General features: G+C 44.8%; 1 protein-coding gene across 1 annotated transcript; it reads right to left on the bottom strand.

Annotated features, from left to right (window-relative positions):
* Nucleotides 1-349: 349 nt before the first annotated feature.
* CFAP107 (cilia and flagella associated protein 107) lies at nt 350-15,327 on the bottom strand. The gene is made up of 4 exons (XM_002750299.6): nt 14,998-15,327; nt 6,684-6,797; nt 4,001-4,178; nt 350-2,729 (listed from the first exon to the last, which is right to left on the bottom strand). The coding sequence occupies exons 1-4, from the start codon at nt 15,106-15,108 to the stop codon at nt 2,548-2,550; spliced, it is 585 nt and encodes a 194-aa protein (XP_002750345.1). The 5' UTR covers nt 15,109-15,327; the 3' UTR covers nt 350-2,547.
* Between the last annotated feature and the right edge of the window lie 1,663 nt (nt 15,328-16,990).

Below are 16,990 nucleotides of genomic sequence, written 5' to 3'. Positions count from 1 at the left end.
CTGGGAACTCATTAGAAATGTAACTTCTCAGCCCCACCCAAGACCTGCTGATTCAGAAGCTCAGGGGGTGGGCCCAGCTCGCTTGGCTCGCTCCTTCCTTCCTTCCTTCCTTCCTTCCTTCCTTCCTTCCTTCCTTCCTTCCTTCCTTCCTTCCTTCCTTCCTTCCTTCCTTCTTCCTCCCTCCCTCCCTCCCTCCCTCCTTCCTTCTTTTGGCTCTTTCTTTTCTTTCTTTCTTTTTATTTCTCTCTTTCTTCCTTCCTTCCTTTCTTCTTTTTTTCTCTCCTTCTTCTTTCTTCCTTTCCTTTCCTTTCTTTTCTTCCTCTTTTTCTCCCTCCCTCCCTCTCTCCCCTCCTTCCTTCCTTTTGACAGTTTCACTCTTGTGGCCCAGGCTGGAGTGCAATGGCACAATCTCCACTCACCACAACCTCTGCCTCACACACGCTGCTCCCATGGCCCAAGCCGCCTTCTCTTCCCTCCCCACCTGTCCCTTCAGCGGGGCAATCTCCCTCAGCTTTCTGGCCTTGACCTACCTGATTCTCGCTGGCCCTACCTAAATAGGTCAACTCTTCATTCATCACCCATCAACCCCTGCCCATTACTCTCATAACATCCTTTACTTTCATGTAAGCTTGTCCAACCCTCTGCCTGCAGGCTGAATGTGGCCCAACATAAATTTGTAAACTTAAAACATTATGGTATTTTTTTTTTGCAATTTTTTTTTTTTTTTTTTAGCTCATCAGCTGTTGTGTTAGTTTGTTGTTGTTTTTGGGACGGAGTCTCGCTTTGTCATCCAGGCTGGAGTGCAGTGGCACGACCTCTGTTCACTGCAACCTCTGCCTCCCGAGTTCGAGTGATTCTCCTGCCTCCGCCTCCCAAGTAGCTGCTATTACAGGCGCGTACCACCATGCCCAGCTAATTTTTGTATTTTTAGTAGAGACGGGGTTTCACTGTGTTGGCCAGGCTAGCCATAAATTCCTGACCTCCGGTGATCTGCCCATATCAGCCTCCCAAAGTGCTGGGATTACAGGCGTGAGCCATGTGCCCGGCCAGTGTGTGTGTGTTTTTTTTAATGTGTGGCCCAAGACAGTTCTCCCAATGTAGGCCAGGGAAACCAAAGACTGGACAGCCCTGCTTAGCACATCCTGGATCTCCCCGAGATCCCTCACTATTCCCTCAGGGCCTTCAGCTGCACCCTCACTATTCCCCCAGGGCCTCCAGCTGCACCCTCACTATTCCCCCAGGGCCTCCAGCTGCATCCTCACTATTCCCCCAGGGCCTCCAGCTGCAGCGTCCTCTGTCCTGCAGGCATTTACCTTGTGCTCCTCCCTGACTGCTGGACTGAGGCTCTGTGAGGTCAGGGCCTGGCCCAGTCATGGCTCAGTGATGCTCAAAAGAATGGATGGATGTTGGAGGTGTGCAGACAGTCAGCTCCACTCTACCCGGCAGCTGTCTCCACATCGCAGCTGTCTCCTGGAGCAACCCTTCTGCATCCCCTGGCTCCTCCTCCTGTCATTCATTCATTCAACTCATTCATTCAATTCCTGTCATTCACTTATCCAGTAAACATTTACAGAGAACCTAGCCTGTGCCAGGCTCTGACGTTCAGTCAAGATGGAAGACAATGTCCTTACATGGACACTTGGATGACTAAGGAAGGAACTCTGTAGGTACCAAAATGACAATAAGGTAGGTGGCCTGAGGCCGGCAGCTGTCCTGTGAAAACAATGGCAAAGACTCAGGCTCCCAAACTGGGAGTCATATTATTGGTCTGTGGTATAAAAATCACTGGCAAAACACATCTATGCTTATTATCCAAGCACGCAGAGGCCCAAAGGTGTCTGCTGGCATTTCTTTGAAGAGGCGGTTTTGTGCAAGCACTGAGCATCCACACTTGGGGACCCTTATCCTGGGCGAAGACCATGCCTGAGTTCTGCTAGGAGATCCACCCTTACTCCCAAATCACTCACCAGAGCTTCTCCCCTCTACCCAGGCTCATAAAGATTTGAGAGCTCAGAGACAGAGGAAATGCCACATGTCTTTCCCTACTTCTGAGCCCCACGGGGCCACAACACGCCTTCCCCTGACCTGGCAATGACAGACAAGCTGGGGTCCTTCCCCATCGCCAGCTCTGCAGCACTGCCCGCCTGGGAACCTCATTCAGCCATTCTGTGGAGTTTTCATGATGGGTTTCATCCCATCATCATGGGACTAGACTCTTCAGGGAGTCACATTACCTCTCTGGGCCTCAGTTTCCCCTCCTGTGAAACAACAGGGTGGAACTTAAGGACCCCTCCAGTTTTCTCTGATAATCTGAATCTGTCTTGTGCATGTACATAGCCCTGCAATAGCGTCAAAGAGCTTTAATTGTGGGATGGAAAAGAAAGAAGCCTGTGGATTTTGAGGAGGGGACAGGTTCCGCCAAATGCAGACCGTGACTCCGAGGGCCTCTCTGATGGGCTGGATCTTGTACTCTGAGTTTATCGGCAGTGAATGCTGTCTGGCAAGTCCAGTGAGTCTCCAGTTGGTTCTCCACTGGGGTGGCAGCTCTCAGAAGTGTGGGACAGGATGTAGGCGACGGGGAGGGACTGGGATCGCGTGCTCCCTCGAGGACATAGCGCACAGTGGTGGTCTGGGGTAGGATGAGGTATAAGTGCTCTGCTTCAGGCCAGCCTTGGGTGCGAGCCATCTCTGCTTGAGCTGCTCAAAGAGTCCATAGTTTGTAGGGGGAGCTGCAAGAGAAACCAGGGTCCAGCTGAACGGGTCTTAGAGAAGGAGTCTTACCCTAAGTGGCCATGAGACTGGGCAGCAGGGACCTGGAGGTTTCCCAGGCTCTTCTATCAGGGACTGAGGCTGGCAGAGCCCCATATAGGGAAAGGGCCTTGCAGAGAGCATTGGTTCAGGCAGGCTCTGGCAGTCTCGAGGTGGGTCTGCTCCCAAGTGCTCAGGGGAGTCCAGGTTCTGCCACAGGCGCCTTAGAGAAGTCAGCCCCATGGTGTGGTTGTGCGTGGCCTCGCCAATCCTGAGTAATTGTCCCACCCCGTCAGGAAAGAAGCTGTGTGCGTTTGTGCATTGAGAGTGAAGTTGAGGAGAATCCCACACAAAAGTAATGCAGTGACCAGCAGCTCATTCTTCAACCTATGTCCCTTTGCATCAAAAGGTAGGATCACAAAGAGATGGCACTGCTCTGTGTCCTCATTAGGGTAGACGTGACTTGAACTGTAAGTCAGATCAAGGCACTCTCCTAAAAAAATCCACTCCAAGTCGTGGGATTGTGGGTAGGGCACATTCCATTCCCTTCACTGTGCCCTATAAGGCCCTACAGGGTCCTCCGCCATTCCTGCCTTGGAACTTTTTCACCTACTGTTTCTTCCTCTGGAATGCCCTTCCTCCCAATCCCTGTATGGCTCCCTCCTTCCCAGCTTAACTATCTCCTCAACAAAGACCATCCCTCCCTTTTCCAAGGAGGCATTTGTGAACCAAAGGAGGTTTACAAACACACCACCTCACCGTCTATCCATTCCCTGTTTCTTTTACTAGGGCACATTCCTGTCCGTCATTGTCTATGCGATCTTAAGTGTTCTTACTTTTCAATGGTGTCTTATCTGTTTCCCCACTGGAAGGTCAACTCCCAGAAATTCCTCAGCGTTTGTCACCACTGCAGCAGGGGGCACTCCCTGGGAATGACTATCATTATTCATGTAATAAATAGAACTGAGAGGGAGGATGCATGGATGTCCCTCCCTGCCACCTGTGCTCTAAGCACACCACCATGAGGCACAGGTGATGGCTTCATTACACAGCCAAGATTGCCCCGTGTCAAGGGAGAGGACAGGTGGCAGCCCTGAGGGGACAATAGGACTGAGCCCCTACTACGTCATTCCGCTACTCTCCTAGAGCTTGGGCCCCCCTGTGCTTCCTTCTGCATGAAGCTGGTACAGCTGTGTTGCTCCAGGCACCTTTACAGACCAACACAGAGGAAAACCCTGAATTATAAAAGTACCAAGAAGGGGATAGTCAGACTTCTCTGGCAGCCACAGTAGCTTCTGTCCGTTCCAGGTGCGGAGTGGAGGCAGCCCCGGGTTGTAACCATGCCGGTTGTAATGGTCGTCATAGGTGCTGATCAGGTAGCGATGCGGGGGCTCCTGGTGGTGGGTGATCAGGTGTTTGTAAGGGAGCCCCTGGAAGGACAGACACGGTGGACTCGTCACTGATAGGAGCAAGGCATCTGCCTGGCCTCGGTGGAGACAGCTGCCACAGTAGGGGTCTGTGGTGCTGATGGAGAGAGTGGGCATCCGTGGGCTGGCAAAGGGTCTTCAGGGCCACCCGTGGGGGACACACTTGTTGATCCTACGCTGGGGCAGCCCACTTTCAAACACATCCCAGCCAGCTGCAGTCAGTTCTCTATATGACCGGTCCCATGCCACGCCAATTCATTCCTAGAATGAGCTACGGTGACACATTAAAATTAACGCCACAAGAAGGGAAAACCAAACACCACATGTTCTCACTCATAAGTGGGTGTTGAACAATGAGAACACATGGACACAGGGAGGGGAACATCACACACCGGAGCCTGTCAGGGGGTTGGGGGCTAGAGGAGGGATAGCAGGGAGTGGAGGGATAGAGGAGGGATAGCATTAGGAGAAATATCTAATGTAGTTGACGAGGGGATGGATGCAGCAAACCACCACGGCATATGTACACCTATGTAACAAACCTGCGTGATCTGCTGGTGTACCCCAGAACTTAAAGTAAAAAAAAAAATGAAAGCTAGGACATCCTGCTAAATGAGAAGAGTCAGCACTACCTCACTTGTGGTCTGAAACTGCACCCTGATTTGTCTGAAGTCTTATGCATCCAAGCCTGTTCCTAGGGGCAAGGAAAAGATGGTGAGTGCCAGTCTGACGTGTGTGCCTTATATTTCTGTCTGTTACTGTGGGAAGAATCCGAGAACACCCCATAAATTGCCTTCTCTTGCACAGGATTTATGGCTCACTCAGCTGGAAACCAGGTGAGTGATTTCTTTGGTGAGGAGTAATTTACAGGGAAAAGAAAGCCATGTTCTCCTTACTCTGGGATGTTTGCCTGAAGCAGTGCTTTTCCTAAGAAAATCCTCTTGGGCCCGGAAGGGAATCCTGGGGAACTGCACTGATTTACAAGGGCGGGTAATGTTGATTTCCACGCTTGTCCTCTTGTTTGGAGCAGACAGGGAGGCCTGTGTCTGCTGTGGCCTGGAAATGCCGGATGCACCCAATATTTCAAGTGGTGGTTCCATAAATAAGTCAGATCACAATGCCAGAAGGGGACAAGGGGGGTGGGCACAGACATTAAGCAGGATTCCCAAGACCCACATCACCAGGTACCCCATAGTGTATTTCCAATGCCGGAGTGACTTGGAGGGTTTCCCATCAACAGAGGGAAGTGCCGAAGTAGCATTGTGGCCCGAGAGAAAGAGAGGCCAGCAGGAATTTTCTTGCAGTTTCTTTTCTTTTCTTTCTTTTTTTTTTTAAAGATGGGGTTTCACCATGATGGCCAGGCTGGTCTTAAACTCTTGCCCTCAGGTGATCCACCCACCTCAGCCTCCCAAAGTGCTAGGATTACAGGCACCTGGCTTTCTTACAGTTTCTCTTGGTTTGGGGTGTGGTCCTGCCGTCTCTATTGTGTGCCTGGGGTTTTTCCTCATTCGAGTGTGGGAAGGTGACAGACCCAGAGACAACTGCCTTTGATCTGAGTGATCTCTTTCCAAGCACTAAAATGCCGCACCTTCCGAAAGTTGTCCCCTACCTTATTCTGTGCCTCTCTGCTGCCACCCTGAGGTTAAGCCGGTGTAGTAGGGTCAGGTGGGATGGGAGTGGGGAGGAAGAAATCACTTATGACAGCAACAGGCTGGCAAAAATAAACAACTCAAGGGGACTTCCAGAGTGTGGTGGGGACAGAGCACAGCTGTGCACCCAGTGGGTGAGCACCTACAAGCTGTTCTCCCCAGGGCGTACCTGCTGGGAGCTACCCACAGGGGATGATGTAGGAGGAGGCTTTCCCTGCTGTTCCAGGAAGGGCCAGGATCTCTGAGCCTCTGGCACACCAAGTTAATAACTGTCTCCTATATGCTCACTAGTGGGACTGATAAAAATAATAATAGTCTCAAACGCCCCTCCCTGGGTGTGGGGAGCATGTTCTGAGGTTGCAGTGCCCTGCTCTCTGCTTCCAACACCTGTAACACCATGATGCCCACAGACAAGTGCCCAGTCAATAAACGGAGTGTGTGAACAGTGCTTGACATTTCATACGAAAGAACAGGAAGCTGGAGCACAGATAATACAAGACTCTGTTTGTCCAAATATTTCATTGCTAGCTGCTTTTGCAGTGCCTTATGAGATTCCTGACTATATTCACCATTTAGTTTTGTTGCTGTTTCTCCCATTCTTTGCTTATATTCTGTTGGAAGAGTGATCCAGGTGCTGGGATGCAGGTTGGAGGGAAGGCTACGGTTTGAGATTAAACAGATCATCCGCCCACACAGGTAATTTGGGTTAGTGCTATCTGCAGCCCCTGGGCTAGGAGGGTATTAATGAGACTGCTCCTGTTTTCCCCAGAGGGTACTGAACCTGTAAGACGCTGGCTGGTGTCCCCTGAGCTTTGGGTGGGGTCCAGGCCTGAGTGTCCCAGATGCCACTCCCTCTTACCTCAACTTTCCTTTTCCCGTACCACCTGGAGATCTGGTCCGGTCTGTGGTCTGGGAAGGGGACGTATTCTTTTTTGTGAATGGATTGGGGTGTCTTGTCAGTGTCTCTGGTGAACTGGAAAAGACCAAATATTCAGGCAAACCTCTGAGATGTCACTTCTCAAACTTCTGCTGGTTCCACTTACCTCCTGGGCCATCAGAAGATGGGTATTGAAATGGTGAATACCAACCCCAGGACGTCCCGCTCAACACCTGAAAAGAGCTGGCCCGGGACTGGAGCCTTCCATCTGGCACCCCGGGGAAGAGCTGTCATTGGCCCCCCCCCCCCCCCCCCCCCCCGGCGCCACCTGCTCGTGGTCCCCACCTGCGTCCTTTCTCATCTCTCTCCATGCTCTTGTCCCTCCTTGGCCTCCTCCATTTCTTTTTCTTCTTTGTTCCTCACTCTTTCCAACCCTCTCACTTTCTTTTTTTTTTTTTTTTTTTTAGATTGAGTTTTGCTCTTGTTACCCAGGCTGGAGTGCAATGGCGCGATCTCGGCTCACCGCAACCTCCGCCTCCTGGGTTCAGGCAACTCTCCTGCCTCCGCCTCCTGAGTAGCTGGGATTACAGCCACACGCCACCATGCTCAGCTAATTTTTGTACTTTTAGTAGAGACGGAGTTTCACCATGTTGGGCAGGATGGTCTCAATCTCTTGACCTCATGATCTGCCTGCCTCGGCTTCCCAAAGTGCTGGGATTACAGGTGTGAGCCACTGTTTTCTTAAAGTTTAATATGGTAAAATGTATTCAACGTAAAATATACCATTTTAGCCATTTTCAACTCTACAGTTCAGTGGTGCTCACACTGTTCTGCAGTCATCACCACCATCCTTCTAGAAGTCTGCTCACCTTGCAAAACTCAAACTCTGTGACCACTAGACACTAACTCTCCAAACTCCTTTCCCTGTAGCTGCTGGCAATCATCATTCTACTTTCTGTTTCTATGATCTTGCCTGTAACAGGCGCTCTGTGTAAGTAGAATCAGACAGTATTTGTCCTTTTGTGTCTGTCTTATCTCACTTAGTATAATGTCTTCAAAATTCATCCATTTGATAGCATGCGTCAGAGTTTTCCTTTTAGGGTTGATTCTCTTCCATTGTATAACTCATACCACATTTTGTTTATCCATTCATCCATCAGTGGGCATTCAGGTTACATGCACTTTTGGCCACTGTGAATAGTTGCTTTTTTTTTTTTTTTTGAGACGGAGTTTTGCTCGTTACCCAGGCTGGAGTGCAATGGCGCAATCTCGGCTCGGCGCAATCTCGGCTCACCGCAACCTCCGCCTCCTGGGTTCAGGCAATTCTCCTGCCTCAGCCTCCCAAGTAGCTGGGATTACAGGCACGCACCACTATGCCCAGCTAATTTTTTGTATTTTTAGTAGAGACGGGGTTTCATCATGTTGGCCAGGATGGTCTTGATCTCTTGACCTCATGATCTGCCCGCCTTGGCCTCCCAAAGTGCTGGGATTACAGGCATGAGCCACCGCGCCCAGTAAACCTACTCTTAAATACTTTATTTTTTGATGTTACTGTAAATGGAATTGTTTTCTTAATTTCCTTTTCAGAGCTCATTGTTAATGTTTACAAACACAACCAAGTTTTGTCTAAACTCATTTATTAGTTCTAACAGTTTGTGTGTGTGTGCATTGTGTTTGATCTTTAGGGTTTCCTATATATGAAGTCATGCCATCTGCAAAAAGAAGAGATAATTTTACTTTTTCCTTTCTAATTTGGAAGCTTTTCTTTCCTAATTGTTCTGGTAGACCTTCCAGTACTATGTTGAATAAAAGTGGCAAAAGCTGGCATCTTTGTCTTTTTCCTCATCTTAAAGGAAAAGCTTTCAATCTTTCACCATCAAGTATTATGTCAGCTGTGGGTTTTTGTCATTATGTTGAGGCAGTTTCCTTCTATGTCTAGTTTGTCGAATGCTTTTTTTATCAAAAGAAGTTTAATTTTGTCAAATGCTTTTTCTACATTGTGATGATTATGTAGTTTTTTTTCTTCATTCTAGAATATTGGTTACTTTTTATATATTGAACTTTATTTTTATTTAGAGACAATCAGCCAGGCTGAAGTGCAGTGGTAAGATCTCAGCTCACTGCAACCTCCACCTCCCAGGTTCAAGCCATGTTCATGTCTCAGTCTCTTGATTAGCTGGAACTACAGGTACATGCCACCATGCCCAGCTAATGTTTGTATTTTTTGTAGCGATGAGGTTTCATTATGTGAGCCAGGCTGGTCTCGAACTCATGACCTCAAGTGATCTGACTGCCTTGGCCTCCCAAAGTGCTGGGACTACAAACATGAGCCACTATGCCCAGCCCTTAACCATTCATGCATTCCAGGAATAAATCTCACTTGGTCATGGTGTACATAACCCTTTTAATATAATATTGAATTGGGTTTTCTATTATTTACTTGGGAATTTTTGCATCAATGTTCGTTAGGAATATTGGTTTGTAGTCTTCTTTTCTTGTAATTTCTTTGTCTTTAGTATCAGTGCAATGCTGCTTCATAAAATGAGTTAGAATGTATTTCCCCCTCTGATATTTTGGAAGCATTTGAGAAGGACTGATGTTCATTCTTTCTAAAATATTTGTTAGAATTCACCACTGAAGCCATTGGCTTTCCTTTGGGGAAATTTTTGATTACTAATTCAATCTCTTCACTATTGATCTATTCAGACTTTCTATTTATAATTCAGTATTGATAAACTGTATATTTCTTGGAATTTCTCCATTTCATGGAGAATTATACAAATTATCCAATTTTTTGGCATAAATTGTTCACAGTACTCTCCTATTATCTTTTTATGTTGAAAAAAAGTTGGTAGTTCTTTATTTATTTTTATTTTTTTAAAGACGGGGTCAGGCTGGTCTTGAACTCCCGACCTCAGGTGATCCACCCGCCTTGGCCTCCAAAGTGCTTGGATTACAGGCGTGAGCCACCACACCTGACCAAAAGTTGGTAGTTCTTTTACACTTTTCATTTCTAATTTTAGTTACTTGCATCTATTCTCTTTTTTTTCTTTAGTCAATATAGATAAAGATTTGTACATTTTATTGATCTTTTCAAAAAACCAACTAGGATTCTGTTTGCTTGTTTGTTTGTTTTGAGATGGAGTCTCACTCTATTACCTAGGCTGCAGTGCAGTGGTATAATCTTGGCTCACTGAAACCTCCACCTCCCAGGTTCAAGCAATTCTCCTGCCTCAGCCACCTGAATAGCTGGGATTACAGGCATGCACCATGAGGCCCGGCTAATTTTTGTATTTTTAGTAGAGACTGAGTTTCACTATGCGGCCAGGCTGGTCTTGAACTCCTTACCTCAGATGATCCACCTGCCTCGGCCTCCCAAAGTGCTAGGATTATAGGCGTGAGCCACCATGCCTGACCCCAACTCAGTTTTGTTGATTTTTTTCTGTTGTTTTTCTATTTCCTATTTTACTTATCTCTTCTCCAATTTCCTTCCTTCTGTTAGCTTTGCATCTTATTTGTTCTTTTTTTTTTCTATTTCCTTAAAGGGTAAAGTTAGGTTGTTAATTTGAGGTATTTCTTCTTTTTTAATGAGCTGACAGCTGTAAATTTCCCTCTTAACAGCATTTTCCCTGCATCCCATAAGTTTTGGTATGTTGTATTTTCATTATCATTTGTCTCAAGATATTTTCTAATTTTTGTGTGATTTTTTTTCTTTACTGATTTTTTTTAACAGTGTGTTGTTTAATTTCCACGTATTTGTGGATTTTTCAGTATTTCTTCTGCTATTGATTTTTAGGTTCATTTCATTTGTGATCAGAAAAGATACTTTGTATGATTTTAATCTTTATAATTTACTAAAACTTGTTTTGTAGTGTAACATATGGTGTATCCTGGAGAATATTCCATATGCACTTGAGAGAAAGCAAAACACCACCAACAACAAAAACATGTATTATGTCTTGGTAGGAGGAGTATCTGTCAGATCCAGTTGGTCCATAGGGTTGTTCAAGTCCTCAATTTTCTTCTTGATCTTCTGTATTTTTTTATCCAGTATTAAAAGTGGGGTATTGAAGTACCCTACTATTATTGTAGAGTCATCTATTTCTCCCTTCAATTCTGTCCATTTTTGCTTCATACATTTCAGAGCTCTAATATTTGGTGTATATACATGTGTATTATTATACCTTCTTGGTGAATTGGCCCTTTTATCAATAGATAACGTCTCTCTTTGTCTCACAATGGTTTTTAACTTAAAGCCTACTTTGTCTGATACAAGCCCTACCTACTCCTTTCTGGCTCTAATTGCGCAAAATATCTCTGCTTCCTTTCACTTTCAACTTACACGTGTACTTCCATCTATAGTCAGTCTCTTGCAGGCAGCATATGGTTGGATCCTGTTTTGTAAACTCTCTGCTAATGTTTGCCTTTTATTGGGAAGTTTAATTCATTTACATTTAAAAGTGATTACTGATAGGGAAGGACTTACTTTTGCCATTTTAGTATTTGTTTTCTGTATGTCTTGTAGATTTTTCTCCCTTATTTGCTCTTACTGTCTTCTTTTGTGTTTTATTTTTGAGGGGCACATTTTGATTCCCTTATTATTTCTTTTGTGAATATTTGATAGGCATTTTCTTTGTGGTTACCATGGGGATAATATACAATGTTCTACAGTTATAACAACATATTTTAAATTGTGACCAACTTGGCCGGGTGCGGTGGCTCATGCCTGCAATCCTAGCACTTTGGGAGGCCGAGGTGGGTGGATCACCTGAGGTCAGGAGTTCAAGACCAGCCTGGCCATTGTGGTGAAACCCCATCTTTTAAAAAAAAAATTGTGACCAACTTAAATTGCATACCAAAACTCTACTCTTTTTATAGCCCTGCCTCCCTCTGCTTTATGTTATTGAAGTCACAAATTACATCTTTACATAATGCATACTCATTTACATAGATTTATAATTTTATGCACTCGTCTTCTAAATTCTGTCAAAAATAAGGAGTGGAGTTATATTCCAAAATTATAATAACTCTGGCTTTTATGCTTGTCTACATATTTACCTTTCCTGGAGAAGTTTATATTTTTGTATGACTTCAAGTTACTGTCTAATGACCTTTCATTTCAACTTCAAGGATTGTCTTTGAGAATCCTTCCTTGCAAGTTAGGTCTACTGTCAATAAACACCCTCAGCTTTTGTTTATCTGGGAATGGCTTAACTTTTCCCTCATTTTTAAAAGACAGTTTTGTGGAATACAGAAATATCAGATAACAGTATTTTTTTTATCAGCACTTCAAATATATTATCCCATGGCCTTCCAGGCTCCAGGGTTTCTGCTGAGAAAATTCCCTAATTATCTTTTTTATTATTTATTATTTTTTTTTTTTGAGACAGGGCTTTACTCTCACTCTGTCACCCAGGCTGGAGTGCAGTGGCATGATTTTGGCTCACTGCAAACTCCACCTCTCAGGCTCAGGTGATCCTCCCACCTAAGTCTCCTGAGTAGCTGGAACTACAGGAATATACCATGTGCCCAGCTAATTTTTATCTTTTGTAGAGATGGGGTTTTACCATGTTGCCCAGCTGATCTTGAACTCCAGGCTCAAGCAATCCACCTGCCTTATCTGCCTAAAGTGCTGAGATTCAGGCATGAGCCACCACATCTGGCCAATTCCCTAATAATCTTGCTGAGGATCCATTGTTCTTGATGAGTTACTTTTCTCATGGTGCTCTCAAGATTCTCTCTTTGTTTTTGGGTTTCAATATTTTAATTATAAAGTGTTTCAATGAGGGTCTCTTTAGATTTTTTCCTACTTGGAGTTCATTGAATTTCTTGGATATGTAGATCTATGTATTTACTGAAATTTGGGAATATTTCATTCATTATTTTTTCAAATACTCTCTTGGCCCTTTTCTCTCTTCTCCTTATGGAATCCCCTTAATGCATATATTAATATGCTTGATAGTGTCCCATAAGACCTATAGGCTCTGTTCACTGCCTTTAAATTTGCTGATTCTTGCTCCTGCCTATTCAAATCTGCTGTCAAATCCCTCTATTGAATTTTTCAATTTAGTTATTGCATTTTTCAGCTTTAAAACTTGTTTGACTCCTTTTTAAAATTTCAATCTCCTTTTTGATAGTCTCATTTTGTTCATGTATTGTTTTCCTTATTTACTTTGGTTCTTTGTGTCCTTTAGCTACTTGTCCATATTTAAGTCAGCTGTTTTAAAGTCTTCTCCCATTGATTTTCTTCCTTTGGATGAGCCATTTTTTTTTCTATTTCTTTGTATGTCTGGGGTTTTTTTTGTTGTTGTTGAAAATTGGGCATTTGAAAAACAGCCAACTCTTCCAGTCTCTGTAGACTGTCTCTGCAAAGGAAGATCTTTTCTAACCAGCAGGTAATGTTCTGAGTCTTGGGGTCAGCCCAACATGAAGGCTTAAAGCATTCTCAAGCCTGGTGTACATCTTGCCTGGACCTGGGTATGCTTTTTAAAATTCCCCCATATACACAGCTGCCTTTAAATGTTTTAATTTCCAAGAAAAAGTCTCACCCCTGCTTCTTCTTGGACTTCAGATGTTCTATTGTATTCCTCTACCCATAGTCTCTGGCCCCAGGTATTTATAGGTTTGTAATCCCCTGGCAGCTTTCACTAGCTGTGCCTGTCATTGCTTTCCATGGCTTTTCCCAGCCTGAGATCTGAACCATGCCACCTTCTCCCATCTGAGCTCCAAGTCAGATGAAATAGCAATCCCTCAGGCAGCCCCAGACAGTTTCAAATGTTGCTCCACCCACTCTGATTTGAAAGAGGGAGCTTGGAGCTGAGCTGCCACTTGCCCTAAAATGCAGACTATGCTGTGCTGTGCTGGGGAGGTAGTGGGAAAAGAGTAAGTAAAAACATCATGGAATTTCCTATCATTCTGAATGTGCCTTTTTCTTGATTGGGCATTTGGCTGGCTGCTGTGTATCTTTGACTGTTTTCCAGAGCTCCTATAACGTTTTCACGTTTTTTCTTTAATGTTTCCATGGGGAATGAGAACCTGGAGCTTCTCAGTGGCTTAGTCTCACTTCTTAGGTGTGAGACCAGCCCATAATGTCCCTGAGTAGTGCATCACCCATGGGCACCTGAAGGTATTTTTGACCAGTCCTTTTTGCTTTTGGAATTTTTCTTGCACATACCTGCTCCCCAAACAAGGCCAAGTACAGTTGTTGCTGATGATGAACAAAGGTTGTATCTGGCCAGAGAGGTGGTGATTACTAACATTCTCCATAAAAACAGACTTTAAACTTTCCTTCTTTTCTCCATACCAAAGCTGACAATTCTATTTCACCTTCTTTTCCTTGCTCACTTTCCAAGAAGACATGGAGAAGTGTAGATGCCTTTGAAAAACTTAAATGGCTTAGTCTTGCCAAACACGAATGAAGATATTCAATTTCAAGTACATCATCTTGAAACTTTGCCAACTCAGGCAAGGTGTTTTCCAAAGACCTTTATAACACAGAGGAAAACCAAGAGCCTAATTGTTCTGTTTGAAAGCAAAAATTGGCTGGGCATGGTGGCTCACACCTATAATCCCAACACTTTGGGGGGCCAAGGCAGGCAAATCATTTGAGGTCAGAAATTTGAAACCAGCCTGGCCACATGGTGAAACCCCATCTCTACTATAAATACAAAAATTTAGCCAGGTGTGGTGGCGTGCATCTATAGTTACTCGAGAGACTGAGGCAGGAGAATTGCTTGAGCCCGGGAGACATAGGTTGCAGTGAGCCAAGATTATCCCACTGCACTTCAGCCTGGGCAACAGAGCGAGACTCTGTCTCAAAACAAAAAAAAAAAGAAAGAAGGTAAAAATTGAAATGCATTGGTAGGGCAAGATTGTGGAAAGGTGCCAGAGAGCAGCAAGCACATCCCTGGACATCAGTGCAGAGAATGCCAAGCTGGCCTGAGGAGGTACCACATTCTGGGAAGGGCCAGGATAAGGAGAGCAAATGTTCTTCACATCAAGGTACAAAAGAATTAGGGACAGCACGTATATAGATGCCTAGAAACACTTCACTGAGAATAGTGCTGAGAAGCACAACTATATTGACACCCTGCTACAGTATTCTAAAGATAGAGTAGGGAACTTGATGGTTGCTTGAATATAACTATCCTTTGTACAGCACGAAGACTCCAATGCCACATTTTTAAGATGCAATCATCTGCTGCCCTCCATCTGAAAACAGTGATGGACTTCACTCCCGCCTCTCCCCATCAGTCCTTCCTCTGAGCCCTCTGCCCAACATCTCTCGTTTCCTTACCTTTCTCCTCTCTTCCACCCAGTTTCCAGTGAGCACTCTTGTTGAATACTTGGTCTCGATCTGCCAGCTTGGAGTAGAGACTGGTTGTGGATTTACTGCAGTGAAAAACATGATAAGGATTTGCCCCAGGTTTCTTTGACTTGACACAGTTTAAGGTTTTAGGGAGAGAGGAAGGTGTTATGAAGTTGCTGAGTTTGGGGTGCCTTTTTTTTGTCTTCCCAGCTGGCCTCCTGATGGCTCCCTGCTAACCTCAGAAAATACAACGGCCCCAAGGGTTCACTTTCAGCCTCTAGAGAGAGGTGATCTATCTTGGATTCTCTACTGTTGACTATCTCCATGGTGACAGACTCTGGGTATAAATAATCTCTGTAACAGAACAGCTGATTCTGCAGAAGCAAAATTGAGCTTGCAAAAATAAATCAAACCAACCACCACCACAAAGGCAGCCTCCGGAAGAACCTGGTTTCTGTGTTATCACTATAATACCAGCATCATCTTTGCTACACTTTTACAATTGGGATGAGTTAGATTCTGCTACTATTTAACGAATGTTAATTCATTTGCTTGCTCCAAGCAAAGACATTTATGTACATTCATTCACCTGTTTAATCCTCACAGCCGCCTTCTGAGACAGATGCCACTGTTATACCCATTTTACTAACGAGTACGCCGAAGCAAAGAGATTAAGTCACTGCCTAACGTCATGCGGTTGTGATGAGATTTAAATTCCACACAGAGATTTAAATCCACTCTGGTTCAGACCTAAACCACTGGGATCCCTTCATTTCCTGTCTGCTACTTTTCAGGGGCTTGCATAAAGAATTCTATCTTTGTGTCTGCATTGGTATAATACAGTTCATTCGGTCAGTCTTCATTCATTCATTCCGCAATCATTTCACATTCTATGTCAGGTGCTTAGCTGCAGCTGCAATGCATTAGCAACCAGACCTGGGCACCATCTCCACAGAGCTCAGTCCAATGAAATAAGGGTCTTTGTCTTGCTCATTCATTAGGAAAAAAAAAAAGTCAAAAAGCACCAAGATATCCATCAACAGAGGGCTGGTTCAATAAATTGTACTATATCCATATAATGAAATACTTGGCAAGTGTTTTAAAGGCTGATTTAGGAAGATGCCTATAACAGATAGTTAAGTTAAATAACCAAAACCCTGTGTGCTGTAGTATTGCTTGCTAAAAATGAAGAGGCTGGATTTACTGCAGTAGAGAAATTCAGAGCAAGTTTCCAATGGCCTTTAAACAAAAATATTGGAACTCCAGGAAACTACGTGTTCCTTCTTGAAACTAAGCCTGTGGCAGGAAAAGGCCATGAAAGACGTCCCGCAGATTAGAATAAACCTTTATTAGCAGAGACCACAGTGGGGGCAGGGCTGGAGCTAGGAAGAGGCGATGTCCTTCTAATTAACGTGCAGAGGAGCCATGTGTTCGGCATAATTCAATTCCATCCTCACGTGAAACACAAACATCAAAAAGTACATTACAAATAAATGTGCAGGCTGACTGCGGTGGCTCACACCTGTAATCCCAGCACTTTGGGAGACCAAGGAGGGTGGATCACGAGGTCAGGAGTTTGAGACCAACCTGGCCAATATGGTGAAACCCCAACTCTACTAAAAATACATAAAATTAGCTGGGCATGGTGGTGTGCACCTGTAATCCCAACTACTCGGGAGGCTGATGCAGGAGAATTGCTTGAACCCAGAAGGCAGAGATTGCAGTGAGCCTAGATCAGACCACTGCATTCCAGCCTGGGCAACAGAACAAGACTCCGTCTCAAAAAATAAATGAAAATAAATAAATGTACAGATAATTGAATTATGGAATAGCAAAACCCCACAAAAACCACTGAGTTGGTCAAGAAAGAAAACATTGGCCAGGCGCGGTGGCTCAAGCCTGTAATCCCAGCACTTTGGGAGGCCGAGGCAGGTGGATCACGAGGTCAACAGATCGAGACCATCCTGGTCAACATGGTGAA

Source organism: Callithrix jacchus, chromosome 7 (assembly GCF_049354715.1).
Source record: "Callithrix jacchus isolate 240 chromosome 7, calJac240_pri, whole genome shotgun sequence".
Lineage (NCBI taxonomy): Eukaryota > Metazoa > Chordata > Mammalia > Primates > Cebidae > Callithrix > Callithrix jacchus.
Note: the sequence above shows the minus strand (reverse complement) of the source record. Positions and strands in the feature narration are given on the sequence as shown.

What these genes read in the sequence shown, in the direction of transcription:
- CFAP107 (XM_002750299.6), bottom strand. Translation starts at nt 15,108, where the DNA reads ATGTTTTTCACTGCAGTAAATCCACAACCAGTCTCTACTCCAAGCTGG. An exon ending in GGGTGGAAGAGAGGAGAAAG is followed by an intron (nt 6,798 to 14,997) that starts GTAAGGAAACGA and finishes GGTCTTTTCCAG; the next exon opens with TTCACCAGAGACACTGACAA. An exon ending in GTCTGACTATCCCCTTCTTG is followed by an intron (nt 2,730 to 4,000) that starts GTACTTTTATAA and finishes TTTCTCTTGCAG; the next exon opens with CTCCCCCTACAAACTATGGA.